The sequence below is a fragment of the Salvelinus sp. IW2-2015 genome, unplaced genomic scaffold (genome assembly GCF_002910315.2).
Source record: "Salvelinus sp. IW2-2015 unplaced genomic scaffold, ASM291031v2 Un_scaffold970, whole genome shotgun sequence".
Taxonomy (NCBI): Eukaryota; Metazoa; Chordata; class Actinopteri; order Salmoniformes; family Salmonidae; genus Salvelinus; species Salvelinus sp. IW2-2015.
This window is the reverse complement of record NW_019942668.1, coordinates 192,492-209,333: the sequence shown is the minus strand read 5'-3', so window position 1 is coordinate 209,333 and position 16,842 is coordinate 192,492. Positions and strand designations below refer to the sequence as shown.

The 16,842-nt window shown below is 41.1% G+C and overlaps 1 protein-coding gene across 1 annotated transcript; it reads left to right on the top strand.

Annotated features, from left to right (window-relative positions):
- The first annotated feature begins 223 nt into the window (after nt 1–223).
- Nucleotides 224–15,025, top strand: LOC112069312 (TOX high mobility group box family member 3). Its single transcript, XM_070438505.1, has 6 exons — nt 224–229; nt 962–1,204; nt 10,890–11,150; nt 11,397–11,627; nt 12,297–12,377; nt 12,815–15,025. Exons 1-6 carry the CDS (start codon nt 224–226, stop codon nt 13,676–13,678), a joined length of 1,686 nt encoding a protein of 561 aa, XP_070294606.1. The 3' UTR covers nt 13,679–15,025.
- Nucleotides 15,026–16,842: the final 1,817 nt, after the last annotated feature.

The window sequence follows — 16,842 nt, the reverse complement described above, 5'->3', positions numbered from 1 at the left end:
ATCCCTGAGATTAAAGGGCTTTTATCATGTATCCTCTCCTCTCTCATGATTTCTTAACTTTTTTGTAGTTGCTTTTTCCCCCTCTTCCCTCCTTACTTTGCTCAGAGTGGACTTTAATGGGTTTTAAGAAATGTTACATCTCTGTATGGTTATAGACAAGTGTTAGTACCACTCCACCGAACTTCTCCTCCTTTAAACAATAAATCCCTGAAAGGAAGGCTTCATGCAGGTATGAGAGATAAGAATGATTCCAACTCGGATTGAAATGTTGTCTGTTTTGTGCGTCTGATTAAATCCCCATGGGAGCATAGCAGAGTTGCAGATATTCCTTTTTTCATTTGATTATAATTAATGGACATTTTTGTAGGGGTTGATACATTTTTCATAAGGAAAAATCTACTCTGAAATTTTGAAGTGGAAATTACAAACTTCGGAATCCTTTTTTAAACCTCAAATACACTCCACATTTAACATTTCCTGCATTGCAGGAAAGTTCTCCTACAACAGGGTGATCAAATTAAGATCCTACATCTGTAACATGATCATTGGGATCATACCAGAGTTGTGGACATTTCTTTTTTCTTTGATACATTCTTCTGGCCTGCACCTGATATATTGGATGTGCATATTTGTCTATTTTTTCCATTAATTATAATCCACATAATAATTCACATGTCCTGTTGCTGCAGGATAATTTTCCTGCTTTAGAAAACTAGCTCAAATTAAGATCCTACATCTGCAGATAGTTTTAGCTAAATGTCACTATAAAGTATCTAGGACTGTAGCGACAGTACTGTTCATAAATTAATCCATTGATGTGGGTGTGTGCTTTTCCTTCCTTTTTCTCGCTCAGCCAACTTTCACTACTAGTTTCCTTTACAGTACACATGATCTGTATTGATTCGCAAACATCAATCCAAAGATATGACCGTGTACTTCCCTCTCCCTATCTGCTCTCTAGACATTCCACACCCCCAGCCTGGGAGACGAGGAGTTTGAGATCCCTCCCATCACCCCTCCTCCAGAGACAGAGTCTGGCCTGGGCCTATCGGATGTGGACTCCCCCTTCCCGGGGCACCCGCTCCAGCACAGGGGACCCTTCACCCCCCAGTTCCCCCCTCAGAGCCTKGAGCTGCCCTCCATCACCATCTCACGCAACCTCATGGACCAGGAGGGGCTCTCCAGCATCAACGGCCTGCCATTGGTGAGTACTAGACTGGACCAACACTTAGGGTTGAGGGGTTTAATAGATACTACGGTCACATGCATAGGCATCAAGTACAGYGTGCTATTAGGTCATGCACCTCTTCAATAATTATAGGGGTAGGGTGGGTATAAGGTGTCAATYTGAYRKATTTGTTMATGCACAGAGAAAATAGAGTACCAAGCACCAACACTTGGGTACAGGATCAAGGTGCTGTCATATAAACATATAAATAAAAAAGGAGAGCCCATGTGACCATTACAGTATGATCTGAGWACCAGGAGAATACCCTTACCCTTTATTAGGCCATAGAGTAACCTTCACTGCACTCAGTGCACACCTCCAGTTGTTACTGCATCTGGCACAGCATCTGGCCCGTTTATAAAGCTGGAGGATGGAATAGTATCACAATGCCAGCTAGACAATGGTCACAGTATGTAAATACTGAATTCTGTTTGGGTTTATAAAGGAAAAACAAAGCCTACTAAAATAACCCTCTTTGTAATAGGAAAAGATATKAATGGATCATGGGCATGATGGCACAATGTATTTTCCCCCCACAGGGAGTGRTGAAAGTGAGTCCCCAAAAARTGCMACKGTTTCATGGGTCCGTATACAGTATTATGTATGTTGGTTCCAGAAACCCTGTTCTGTAGATGCTGATGAATCATTCTGTTCTGTCCTGTCCCCTCCACTGTCACATGATGTGTTTCCATGCCTTTATCTACATGTTGTTATGCTCAGAGCCTGAATGCACTCAGTCAACTGACAGACAGAGCTTTGTTTGAGTTCAGAATCCCAGGTTTTGTATTTGGTTAAATAACAYGATGCTACTAGAATTAACCTTTCGGTGTGAGTACTTAGAAAGGGAGTCAATGAATGGATATCCAGCTTAGCCTTCCTGTCCATTGATGTGGATGAGACTGTGGAATGGTTCCGGAACCCGGTAATCACTTTCTTTATGTTGATAGAGTTGTATGTTATAGATTCAAAACATTTWGATAGAAAAAGCATTCTTAAATGCCATTGAGGATGAAATGCATTGAGGAGGAAACGTGGAAATGTCACTCGCTGACACTATTACAGTAATATGGGATTATTATAGGAGGAAAATATGGAAGCAAAAAGCATTATAAACAGAGAGATGATGATATTGATGCTGTGTTTTTTGGGGGGTAAACTGCATTACATTACATTGAACAAAAATATCATGATAGTTTTAGCCATATTATCCATGTAAAAATGTATTTCAGACCCCCCACTTTTAAACCAGACACATATGGTGAATCGCATATGATATTACAGAATATGTATTTACATTCCGATATGGGCAGGCACTATAACATTTCATTGCCTTTTTTCCTCCCTTCCAAGCTGCTGGCATGTAAAATAATTGCAGCTTTTAAAATATCTGTGCTGCATAACCGAGCCCCGGAAGGCTTTTGCCTAAAGAATTTTCATTTCATGGTCAGTTAAGCTTTTTTACATCTGGAGAAGAAACGGAACCTTGACACAATTACGGTCCTGACTGTTCTCACGACTTGGTGGAGGATTAGATTTGATTCTCCAACATTATTCCTCTTTAGCACCATTTGCATGGCTCATGTCTCTGATTGTAAGGAGACTCTATTAAAACTACAGGGAAAGAATGTGAGGTTTCTGCTCCTTTGCCTCGTGGCATTGTCACTGGGAGACTGTTGCACACTGCTCTGCTCCTTTATCACTCAGCAAACATTGGACCACAGACAGAAAGGCAGAAAGGCTTACCGACCGTGAACTCCATTATGTTCTGGATATGGGATTGATCCCCAAAAGTCCTGAACACAGAGACAATGCAGGGAAATTACATTGATTTATGCCAYTGTCTTTGGTTTGAGATTTGAAAAGGGTTGAGGGAAGTAACTATTTTAATTAACTATATAGTGTTTATAAAAGTGTTATTACGTTTTAGGTTCATTTTGTCAGTGGAATGACATTGGGGGACAACATTATGTACACTACACTGTTGTGTATCTCTTATTTGAAACGTCTGCAAGGACACATAAATAAACCATGCAAATAAACCATAGTAAGTACGTTTCCCAACCAGCCACAGTTTTCATATTCCCCAAATAGTTTTCTCTGTTCTCTTAGCTCTGTGGCAGTGGGTAATTTGTAACTGTGATAGCCTCTCGCTGCACCACCATGACAAAAAAACAAACAAAAGGTGTACAATGTACCTGTACCATTTTCAAATCCCCCTCCATGTAGTTGCTCTGCCAAGTGTTCCACTAATTCCTTTCCCCTAATGCTCCATGTATGTCTAGCAAATTGGCCACAGATACTATAGTTCTACAAAGAGAAATACATGTCTGTGGGCTGGCAGAAAGCAAGTCATTATTTATTTAATCTGCTCTCCTAACAAGCTTCTGACTGTCATTTGTGTCTCGCAGCATGTGTCCTCCTGATTTGTGATTTGGTCTCTGTCAATAGTGCCAAATACTATTGGAGGTGGAACTGCCAGTATCTATTTATTTAGAGCTCCTTTCAATCTCGCTTTCTTTTTCATTTTTTCTCTCTCGTCTCGTTCTCTCTTCTCTCTCCTCTCTCTCTCTCATTCTTCTCTCGTTCTCTCCTCTCTCTTTCTCTCTCTCTCTCTCTCTCTTCTCCTCTCATCTCCTCTTCTCTTCTCTTTCTCTCTCCTTCTTCTCTCTCTCTCTCCTCTCCTCCTGCTCCTCTCTCTCTCTTCTCTCTCTCCTCCTCTCTCTCTCTCTTCCTCTCTCTCTCTCCTCCTCTCTCTCTTCAGTCTCACTCTCTCTCTCTCTCTCTTCTCTCTCGTCTCTCTCTCTCCTCTCTCTCTCTCATCTCTCTCTCACGCATGCACTGCACAGACCCGCCTGGGTGCTATTTCTTTCTGAAATATTCTGTCTCTCTAAGTATCCGAACAGAGCATTCAGACTTTTCCCTATTTCCTCCCTTGTAAAAGAAGCATGGCTTGTCTTATAAAAAGGTTCTAATGGTGTCCACATCTTCATAATTGAGTTTAGCAAATAGCGCAATACTCCCGCTTGAATAGAATGAATATGGAGTAAAAATGCGTATCTTTCTGTAGGTTTGTTTGCCCAAAATTGATGCAAAGATGCATGTTTATTTTTCATGAATATCTAATACTGACTTTTGGCCAAAAGTGTAGTCAAGTAGGGAATTAATCTGCATCAGTTTGCGTACGTACCCTATGACTTATTACACACAAAATTTTAGCCACAGCTAGACTAGTACATTCATCCACGAAGTTTGTTTTGCTTCTATAGCAACACCCAGCAAGTGGCATGCAATTTGGTCTGGACCTGAGCTTTTGTAGCTGACTGTATGTACAGTATGTTAATTACAACCCTGATTAGTGTACAGATAGTCTATGAAGTAATCCCCTAGTTTCTGACCCCGTCACAGGACTGTCTTGAATAAAAGGAATATGACCAGTGTGCAGAATTTTTTTTTTTTTACATTCTCGTTATTTTCCTTCCAGCTGAGGTAGCACTAACATCAGTTGTACGATCAATTTCTTTTCTTTTCTGTCTTTTTTTTTTTCCTCGTCCTTTCTTCTCTTTTTACTTTCAGCCAGACAAATGTTGTGCATATTTGGGTCAGTCAGAAATGAAAGATATCATGGCAGGCATGCAATACTTTGTAATGAAGTTCAACCTGACCTTCAGTAGATTGATTCTGTAATTTAGTTTTTTTTAGGCAGCCAAGATTGAAATAAATGATATCATGTTGAAACAGTTTTAAAAGTACCAGCGTGCACTGGAGAAATGGGGGAAGGGAAGGGTTTTTGGGGAGCCGGCATTAACTAATGGCGGGAGCGGGAAGGGGCATGGGAATGTGTAAGCCCTTCAAGGTCAAGTTAAAATGCGGGTTGCTGAAGGGCAAGAGAATTTGTTATTGGGTTGGTGGGTTGGATGGAGAGGGGATAGTCCAGTGAACGGACTGTGACTGTGTTATAGCCACACAGGTATACTGTGAGGTTTGGTTAAAGCCAGAGACAGGAGAGAGGAGTCGAAAAACAATTTTTATCTCATGCTATTATAGCCCTTTAACCGCAGCAATCTCTAAATTCCATGTTTTTCTCATTTGGCTTAAAGCACAAGGTCTGCCGGCCCAGGAGAGTCCAAAACGGAGTAGAAAATAAGATGTACCCGTTTTTAAAAGCCTAATGCATAGTAAGGACCTATGCTGCAGAGGGCTTGAATAAACTATCTTAAGAGGACTTGACCTGTTCATGCTAGGCGAAAGTTACTGGGGGCTCAATCCTTATAATTGACCATATAGATGATTTACCGCCTCTTCTGCAATGGAACATTTCAAGAGCCGTCTGTCAATGATTGAATGGAAATTTAAACTTGTTAACATTCTTTCAGACTGTTACGCATTCACACAGTGCCAACTGGTAATAATTCCCCCACCTCCCCAAAGCTGATTCCAATATCTTCAAAGAACCAGAACCCAAGGCCTTTTCATTGACATCACTGCTTTGAGATTTTAATCTACTGGTACTTCTTCTGAATGCAGTAATATGCAGTTTATCAGTCAGCTGCTGTGTTTTATTAGCCAGTGTGTTGTGGAAGAGGTCATCGGCTATTGTTGGGTTTTATTTGCCATCTTATTACATAGTGGGTTGGGATGCTTTGGTGCAGGGGAGAGGAGAGGGATGTGTAGCTAAAGCAACAACCTTCTATCAAACAAGCCAATTCTTGTGAGCTTGACAGGTATACACATGACTTGCTGCTGCTATCATTTTTGCTGCTGGCCTCCTTGAGCTTAGATTTTTTAAAGGTATGACAAGTGGTGGGGCAAAAAAGTATTCTAGTCAGCACCAATGGGCACATTCTCTTCCACTTGAAAAGATGAGAGAGCCTGTAATTTTCACATAGGTACAACTTCAACTATGAAGACAAAATGAGAAAAAATTCCAAAGAGAAATCCAAAAGGATTTTTACTGAATTATTTGCAAATTATGGTGGAAAATAAGTATTTGGTCATACCTACAAAAAGCAAGACTTTTCTGGCTCTCACAGACCTGTAACTTTCTTTCTTTAGAGGCTCCTCTGTCCTCCACTCGTTAGCCTGTATTTAATGCACACTGTTGTAGAACTGTGTTATCAGTAAAACAGACACACTGTCCACAATGCGCAAACAGTCACACTGCCAAACGCCACTTGGCCCAAGACCACAGAGCCTGTCAAAGGACACCAGAAACAAAATTGTAGACCGCCTGCACGAGGCTGAAAGACTGAATCTGCAATAGGTAGCAGCCTTTAGGTTGAAAGAAATCAACTGTTGGGAGGAATTATTAGGAAATGGAAGACTACAAGGACCAACGTGATAACTCCCTCGAATCTGGGGCTCCACGCAAGATCTCACCCCGTCGGGTTCAAATGAATCACAAGAACGGTGGCAAAATCCCAGAACCACCACGGGCGGGACCTAAGTGAATGACCTGCAGAGAGCTGGGACCAGAAGTTAACAAAGCCTTACCATCAGCAAGGGCATGAAGATGAAACAGTGGCTGGCCGTCTTTCAGCATGAACAATGATCCCACAACACAACGCCGCGGGCAACGGAAGGAGTGGCTTCGTAAGTACAGCATTTCAAGGTCCTGGCGTGGACCAGCCACGTTCTCCAGATACCAACCCCATAGAAAATCTGTGGAGGGAGTCGAAAGTCCATGTTGACCCAGCAGCAACAGCCCCAACAACAATCACGCTCTAGAGCGAGATCTGCATGGAGGAATGGGCCAAAATAGCCAGCAAACAGGTGTGCGAAAACCTTGTGAAGACTACAGAAAACGTGATTGACGCTCTGGTCATTGCCGAATACAAAAGGGTAATATAACCAAAGTATTGAGAAAAACTTTTGTTATTGACGCAATACTTATTTTCCACCATAATTTGCAAATAAATTCATTAAAAATCCTACAATGTGATTTTCTGGATTTTTTTTCCTAATTTTGTCTGTCATAGTTGAAGTGTACCTATGATCAAAATTACAGGCCTCTCTCATCTTTTTAAGTGGGAGAACTTGCACAATTGGTGGCTGTCTAAATACTTTTTTGCCCCACTGTAGATGTTGAGAGTCTCCATCTCAATATTTCCATCACAAATCCTTATTGATTGGAGAGTAGATTGCATAGACTCTGGGTTTACTTGTGTTTGATACACATGGCCATGTATACAAACACACTAGCTGGATGGAGCCTGATAGGGGAGAGAAGAGAAGGGGTTGGCTTGTTTTTTWAAAATGTTTACCTTTATTTAACTAGGCAAGTCAGTTAAGAACACATTCTTATTTACAATGACAGCCTAAGAACAGTGGGTTACTGCCTTGTTCAGGGGTATAATGACAGATTTTTACCTTGTCAGCTCGGGGATTCGATCTAGCAACCTTTCGGTTATAGGTCCAACGCTCTAACCACTAGGCTACCTGCTGCCCCGCTTGTCACATCTGGCCACTGTGCATTCGAGATAAGGACTTATTTACAGATTTATGATGACTATCAAGCTATCTTCTTAGATGTCTGCTGTGACTGCAGACAATATCTGCGTCCCAAAGGCACCCTATTCCCAACATAGTGCACTATGGGCCCTGGTTAAAAGTAGTGCACTATATAAAGAATAGGGTGCCATTTGGGACRCAAGTAATATTCTAATTAAAATGCAAATGAGAGGACAGAAGGACATAAATTAAGAGACTTGTTGCAGATTCACACATTACATTCACAACCACTGTAGCTGGAAATGATGTATTTCCTTTCTCAGGGACTAGTATTATCCAGGGGTGTTTTGATAGCATTGTTAACATAGATGTGTTAACATTAGGCCTAAGCTAGGGTATGTTCCCCTACTCTATAATCACTCACTCCTCTTCAAACTTTGTTTGTACAGCTTTTTTTGTTACATACAGCATATATGTTACACACATTTTACATGCATGGTACTTTTTTTAACACTGTAGTTACATAGCAAATATATATATTTTTTCATATAGATTACATGAATCACTCACTCTTTTAGGTAAATAGTTGGGCTGTAAAGAGCCGTAGATGTATTTGTAGCCACCAGTCCAGTTTATAATATTATACCACTATAGTCTGTATAGCAGGCTGGGTTATGTGATATTATTGTAACACTAGTGTAAGCTATTTCACCACAAACCCATTTACAAAAAGGCCAGCTATCACTAAAGCCAGCAAACACAAGATACATTTTGAAAGGCAAACGATCTTTGAGTAGGGCAGRGCCATAGCTGTTATGAAGAAAACTCAACATTTGACASAAATGGCAGGATGTGTCATTGCTCTAAGTGATATTGCATCATTGTGATATTGTGTTGAAATGTTGTTACACAGATGGCCATGGCTAAAGAGCTCAGTGTGTTTCATCTGTGATGCTCTCAATGAGCAGAGAGTCACTCAGAGCACTAACTTAGCTCACTACTGGAGGTGACAATGAGACTTACACATCAAGTGGAACATTTTAAAACTGAAGATATGTAAATCAACATTACATCGCTATCCTATTGCTTGAGTTTATTTCACCATTTATTAAAAGAGAGAATTGAATGGTTGGCATGTTTTATTTCACTATTTATTCAAAGAGAGAATTGAATGGTTGTCACGCCCTGGCCTTAGTATTATTTGTTTTATTTATTATTTTAGTTAGGTCAGGGTGTGACATGGGTTATGTGTGTATTTTGGGGTATTATATGGTAGAGCGGGGTGTTGGTTGTAGTGTATGGGTTTGTGTTGAGTGTATGTATCTAGCTGTGTCTATGGGTGTGTGTAGTTTTCTAGGAAAGTCTATGGTGGCCTGAATGGGTTCTCAATTAGAGACAGCTGGTTTCTGTTGTCTCTAATTGGGAACCATATTTAAGGCTGCCATAGGCTTTTAGCTGTTGTGGGTCATTGTATATGTATATGTCGACGTAAGTAGTTTGTGTGTGCACTTGCGTTTTAGGKTTCACGTTTGTTGTTTGGTTAGTGTGTTAAGTGTTACGTGTTCATCTTCGTCGTTATAATTAAAGAAGATGTATTCAAGTCATGTTGCGCCTTGGTCCTCTCTTTCACGTCAACACGATCGTGACAATGGTTGGCATGTTTTATTTCACTATTTATTCAAAGAGAGAATTGAATGGTTGGCATGTTTTATTTCACTATTTATTCAAAGAGAGAATTGAATNTTTTATTTCACTATTTATTCAAAGAGAGAATTGAATGGTTGGCATGTTTTATTTCACTATTTATTCAAAGAGAGAATTGAATGGTTGGCATGTTTGCATCATTAAATTGTATTCTATTCCGTCTCTGGCGGAGTATTTCTATGTAAATATTGAATACATTTCTGCCTTGTAGACTGTTTTGTGATAGGTAGTAGACATGGCATATGAGAAAGATGGGAGACAAATGGATTGTAAATTCAATGTTTCTGTTCTGAGAAGGTGTTTGAATATTGTTTTGAAGACAGGGTTCGTAAGGTTCTCTCAATAAGCAAGGTGTGTGGATATATGATGTGTTGATGTTGGGAGAGATGGAGTTTGTGCTGCTGCTGAATACCAGATGGATACCCAGGGAGAACACACAAACACACACACACACACCACACAAACACACACACACCTCCCAAACAAATCACATTTTTGTTGTGTTTGGTTATTTTTCACTATTTCCTGTCAGCTCCGCTGCATCCCTGATCATTCTCCCCTCTGAGAGAATGGCAGGCCATGTAATTCCATCCTCAGTGCAATCAATGCAAACATCTACCTCTCCCTTTACACAAAGAGCTTTTGAAAACCATAATGTTTTATCTGGAAGATATATTAGAAAATATGAAGATGGTATTGATGGTATCATATACTCAGCATTGTATAAAGAGGAAGAAAAATGCCCATGACACGCCAATCGTATCCCTTCAGACAGTTGAATTATAGAGTTGATTATACAGTATATAAATATATTTTCACTCTTTGGCAGTTAAAGTATGATCTATGAAACCTGCCAGCAGATAGCATTTAATCTTTAAACATACTGGAGGAGGTATCATTTGTGCCCCYGTCTGCCAGCCAGGGGAAATGTATAACCTTCAAAATGTCACAGAACTTCACAGAAATGTATAGCATTTTTATTTGTTGCATGGCATTAAATCCTAAATGTCTTCGAGGTAGTCATTGTGCATACAGATGTTTTTGTCCTGGTATTAGAGGTTATGTAGCCTAACCATCTCAAGGGTACTAACTCTGTCCATTATACACCAGGGTCTGAGCAGTCAAAGCTGTGCCACAGATTTCCATACAATAGAGTGTTGTGAACTGTATCAATTGAGCTGTGAAGCTATCAAACTGGCGACTCAGGTTTCAAGATAATTCATCATAGTTGATAATGGGAGAAGTTAAAGACCCAGGGCCATGTGTTATGTTATGTGATGCATTGTGGCCATGTGATAGTCTGGAAGAATGTGATGACCAGATTATTGTACTGTTATGCTCTGGTCCAATATATGTTTGTGCTGTATAGCCAACTCCTATTTGGTTGTCATGCCAAACAAATAGCTATATAGCACAAACAGATCTGGGACCAGGCTACAGATACAGTACGGTCTCTTACAAGATGCTGTCATATTTACTGACTTTTCCCTCTCTTTCTCCTCTGATTCAGAACATGCAGGGCCACCTCCACCAGTACCCCCCTAACCCCACCATGGTCATGAGATCCATCATCAGCATGAACAACCCCAATGGTATGATGTCCCGGAACCAGCTGACCACCATCAACCAGTCTCAGCTCAGTGCCCAGCTGGGCCTGAACATGACAGGACCCAAAATCCCCCATACTTCGCCCTCACCACCAGCCAGCAAGTCGGCCACGCCCTCACCCTCCAGCTCTATCAACGAGGACGACCAAGACCAGGACAATAGGGTGAGTGAGGAAAACTCTATGAAACTGCCTTATATAAAAACACATTTTAAAGAAGGCTGCACTAAGACTGTGCTCACTTTAGTGTGAAATAGACCTGATTGAATAGCACAGTGACTGCTTGATATTCATATACATTTGTTGAGAGTGGTTGTGTCAGTAAAGTGTCACATGCACATTCCTCTGGCACTACAAGTCACCATTGAATTACATTCATCTGTCTAAACCAGATCACTCTTCTTGTAACAGGTAATGGCAGGAGAGAAGCGCCCAGCGCCAGATGCTGGGAAGAAGCCCAAGACCCCCAAGAAGAAGAAGAAGAAGGACCCCAATGAGCCCCAGAAGCCAGTTTCAGCCTACGCCCTGTTCTTCAGAGACACACAGGCCGCCATTAAGGGTCAAAACCCCAACGCCACCTTCGGAGAGGTTTCCAAGATAGTGGCCTCCATGTGGGATGGCTTGGGAGAGGAACAGAAGCAGGTAATCCATCATTATCTGTCAGAGCAATCCTACACTATGACGTTTACATCACTGGGTCTGCATTCACAAAGGCTGTGTTTACACAGGCAGCCCAATTCTGATCTTTTTTTCGGATCAGTTCTGTTCTTCAGCTCTGAAAAAGATCTGATGTGAAAAGATCTGTGATTGATCAAAAGACCAATTAGTGGAAGAAAAAATAAATCTGAATTGGGATGCCTGTGTAAACGCAGCCATAGCATCTCAGACTAGGAGTGTTGATTTAGAATCAGTTTAGCCTTTTAGATCACACTGAATACGATTATATATGAACAGGACAGGGGAGACTTACCAGATCCTGAATGAGCACTTCTACTCTGAGATGCTTTGTGAATACGGGCCCTTGACTTTTATATCTGATTGAGAAGCAAATGCATGATGATCAGTAATTAGCAGTAATTGCTCTAAGGGGATGCATAAAGTCAGATTGTATAATTTTTCCTGCCTGCTCTTTTCCCAATCAATATGTCGAGAGCTACAGAAATAAATAGATGAATATAGAMWTCAAAAGTAGAAGGCTTTTTAGTCAGTTATATTGTGCTGCCTATGCCRGCAGTTATATCTTGTATCTCTTTACAGAGTGATCCTTTGTTTGTCACCTGTCATTCACACCTGTCCGTCTTGTCATAACAGGGCTATAAAAGCAAAACAGAGGCTGCTAAAAAGGAATATTTAAAAGCCCTCGCTGCCTACCGCGCCAGCCTGGTTTCAAAGGTGAGACTGCTTTCACTTTTCAGCCAACAGAAGTGTGAACTGCTGGGAAGAAGCCCAAGAACCCTACTTTTATTTCTTACTTGTTATATTTTTGATTTGACTTGATTATTATTGATATTGATGTTTGTACTGCATTGTTGAGGAGCGCTGCATTTCACTGTACCGTTTATAACAGCAGTATCCTGTGCATGTGACAAATAAACATTGATTTGATTTGAATTTCATTGTGACAAATAGTAAACTTAGATATTCAAATGTTCCTGCACGAGCTGCATCCACATCATGAATCTTTTCAAGATTGCAATCTTAGAAAGTAAGAGGATTTATAGCTAGACGTTGTTACCTCAGGCTATTGTCTAAATAAACATATTTGTTTAGTGAGTAAGTCTAGTGTCCATTCCTAGTCTGTATCTAACATGCTGTTGTTTCCCTTCCAGGCTGCCCAGGAATCAGCAGAGGCTCAGACCATCCGTTCAGTCCAGCAGACCCTGGCCTCCACCAGCCTGTCCCCAGGTCTGATGCTGCCTTCGCCACTCTCCCAGCACCCGTCCATGTCCTCCATGTCCTCCATGGCCCAGGCTCTCCAGAACGGCATGCCACGGGCCATCGCCCCCAAGCCGCTGCAGATGAGGCTGGGGGGCAACCAGATCGTGACCTCGGTGGCGGTGCAGCACCAGAACATGCCCAACGGTGTGCCATCCCAGCTGCTGAACCAGATGGGTGGAGGTGGTGGAGGAGGGGCCATGGTGGCCGGAGCCCAGCCCACGGCCGTGTCCCAGATGAGCCCGCCCATGCAGGGTGGCGTGGGGGGGCACATGCAGCAGCTGCAGCAGCAGCAAACACAGCAGCAGCAGATGCAGCAACACCTGCAGCACCACCAGATGCAGCAGCAGCAGATGCACCACCAGCAGATCCAGCAGCAGATGCAGCATCAGCATTTCCAGCACCACCTCCAGCAGCAGCTGCAGCAACACAACATGCAGCAGCAACAACAGCAGCAACAACAACAGCAGCAGCAGCAGCAGCAGCAGCAGCAGCAGAGGCATGACATGCAGCAACAGCAACTGCAACTCCACCAGATGCAGATGCAGCAGCTCCACCAGCAGCAGATGCAGCAGCATCTCCAACAACAGCAGCAACAGCACCAGTCCCAGTGTTCCCCACCACARCACTCACCYAGCACGCCTCAATCAGTGGGGGGCTCCGCCTCCATGGGCAGTCCCCAACCCGCYCCCCAGCAGCCACACCCCTCCCAGATCCAGGCCCATGCCCAGGTTCTGTCCCAGGTCTCCATCTACTGAGCCAAATGAATGGAAGATATCTATCTTATCTCAAAGAAGAGGAATAGAAATAAAAGCATAWTTTCCACRTTGCTTTTCTAAGTTRCACTTAAGAAGTGTGTAAGAATTAGAATGTTTTACAAAGAACTTGTCCATTGTTATAGACGGATATGAATACCTACGTAGACATGTAAAGGGGCAGATACCTTAGCTGGATTTTGTCTATAAAATAGGCTGCGCTATGAGGAAAAGTCGGTAGGCAAATGCCCATTGATTGTTTATTGTTTGTTTGTTTGTGTTTCTCCGCTCAATTGTCAATTCAAAACTGACTTTGGGCACATTTGTGAAAGGACTGGTGTACCTGACTCACACAGGGGAAGGAATGCCCTGTTTTTATTTAACGATAAAGCTTTATTTATGAGGTCAAAGTTGTCAGTTCAGCCCAACTACTGGACACAATGAATGGATTTCAACAGGCATTTTTTGCAGCTCTAACCTCTCCCAGAGAAGAACACCTGAACTGAATGACTTACAGGTACAATACTGGATACCAGTAACCCACACATTAAACTTGTTTCCACACTGGCCAGTATATTATGAGACTTTCTACCTTTTTCCCATTTTTCTCTTGCCCTACATTCCTGCAGATGTAACTGTTTAACAAATTGTCTAATGGAAACTCTCCATTAAACCATCATGCATTTCAGGCCAATGTGATATCTGAGTGCATTCATCCTATGGCATGAAGGCAAGAGACAATATCTTAAGGAAAAAGGGAACTGAAAAATGTCTTGGGGATGGGGGATTGTGGGGGTTGCTGGATGGAGGAATGGAGGAATGGACAGACTGAGACATAAACTGCCATAAGATCATTTATGTCATCATATGTCATCAAACTGTAAATGTAACCTACTGTAAGTGTTTTGTAGAGTTGGGGACCTCCTCTTTCCACTAAAATACCCATTTGCTCAAAAAGTGTGTGTAAAACTGGCACTCCAAAAAAATCCTCCTTTTATGTATTTGTTTTTACCTCAGATGTTTAACAATTAAATTATGTTTTTTTTTGTGTGATAAAGGGGATATTTTATGGTAAATGAAAAATTCCACGATCAAGGTTGATGGTTTCATGATTGATTGATGTATTTTTACACTACGTACTCCTTGATACTACAAAACTTATCAAAAGTAAGAAGAAGTAGCAGAGACACTTTGTTGCACTGTCAGAGCCAATTGAAAAGGCAATGGGGGTATTTTCTTGCCAGATGAAGTGATATATCCATGATGAAAAGAGAAGCGTTGTACATTTTTCATATCACCTGTTGTAAAGTTTTAATATGTGAGGCTGTAATTAAAACATTGGTAAAATGACCTGTATGATTACTATATCACGTAGTGCATTTCTGCTCTTTTATACTTTTTTATGAGTTATAATAGCAGCAATTCATTTGTTTGTATTTTGCTTACAGATAAAAATCCAACTGATTTTTGAAAACTGTCCATAGAATAAATACATTTCAGTATGAATATTCTACTTGTTTTTGAGCTCTTAATAGGACATTCAATTTAACATTTGAGCTTAAATGAAAACATAACCAGAGACATTCCATCTATTATACGATACTAGCCATAATTTTGTATGACGTCTTCATATTGTTAGCTATTGAAAAATTTAAAGAGAAAAACTATATTTATGTATATAATTATTTCAAGATAATAATAAAAAAAGAGATTTGTATGCTTTGTATGGAGTAAATAAGACGTATAATATAATAATAATAATAATAATAATAACGATGCAGGGATATAAAACCTACTTCTCATGTTGCCATTATTATAGTGTGTATATGTTTCTCTGTGATTTCAACATGGAGTACCAACCATTGTAACTGTGTCAAACAAACAGTGTTGAGACTGGAAAGAGTCAGCATGTAACTGGTGCTTGTCTCAATAACAGTCCTCATTCTCACTGACAAATGTTTTGGATTCTGACTCTTTCTTCACCAGGAACTAACCGTTTCGTACCACCACATATTAACTACTTCATTTCTAAGATAGCCTATCTTCAGGGGGCTCTGAGCTTACATCAACATGGAGAGTGAGTGGGGGAGGGAAGGCTGGCAAACAATAATTATCATATATCCACAATGAGCAGCAAAGCCATTAGACTACGTAGGGGGGAGGGACGTTTATCATAAACCAATTGTGAAATAAATCTGGACCTGTAAAAAAATGGTGAAATAAAACTCATGCATATTTTATACCGCCGATTTATATAATTTTCAAAATGAGGCTTTGTATTCAATTAGTTAGTTTGAAAAGGCATTTGTAATTTGGATTTTGAGGGCTGGCTGCTATTGCTTAGTGTGTAGTGATTGGCTCTTCATCTCTGTGTGGAGCAACGATGCCCATTTCTCCGCCCGGCTTGATTAATTGCAGCATCTGTCCTGTCAGAAGGCAGTAGTGAAGAGGTCCGCAGAAAAACTGCAAATAAGCTCTGGCAACAGTCTAAAAGCGCTTATGATGAAATGAAATTAAAAACAGCAAGTGCCGTTCATGACCTGAATCTCAATAGGAGAGGGTGGGTGGAGGGAGGTGGGGGGGAGGAGAGAGAGAGAATGTTGTAGAGTGGGGTGTCCATGGCGACCAAACACATGCTTAAAAGCACGCAGTAATGAGGCGGAGGGAAATGGCTGATATTATTCTGAACAGATTCACGGTGGAGCTCCCATTAATAATGCATGGAGCACCTTGTTATTCCATAACCCCACAGCACTGCGGTCACTGTGTGGACAAATATCTCACAGCCAGGGATGGGAGTTTAGGGACTGTTCAATAAAAATATTACAGATTTATTTAGAAAACATTGTTAGTAGCCTACATCCTCAACATACATTTTAAATTATTACTGTTGAGCAAGTCTTTGGGAGACTGACTGGATTAGATTGAAGACCTAGCTGAATATATTTCACTTGCTTTCAGTGGACTTCCATTGAGGTTTTCTGCAGGCATTTACACTACATCATAACCAGTGTATTTATCTACATTTGCAGAAGTAGGCTAGTGCAATATTTATAATAAATTATCCCTCCTCACAATTTGGCGGTTTTGATAACAAACATAACATAATAAGTCATATGTTAGGCTATATCAGGAATGGGCAACTTTTGAAGGCCCTCGGATAAATT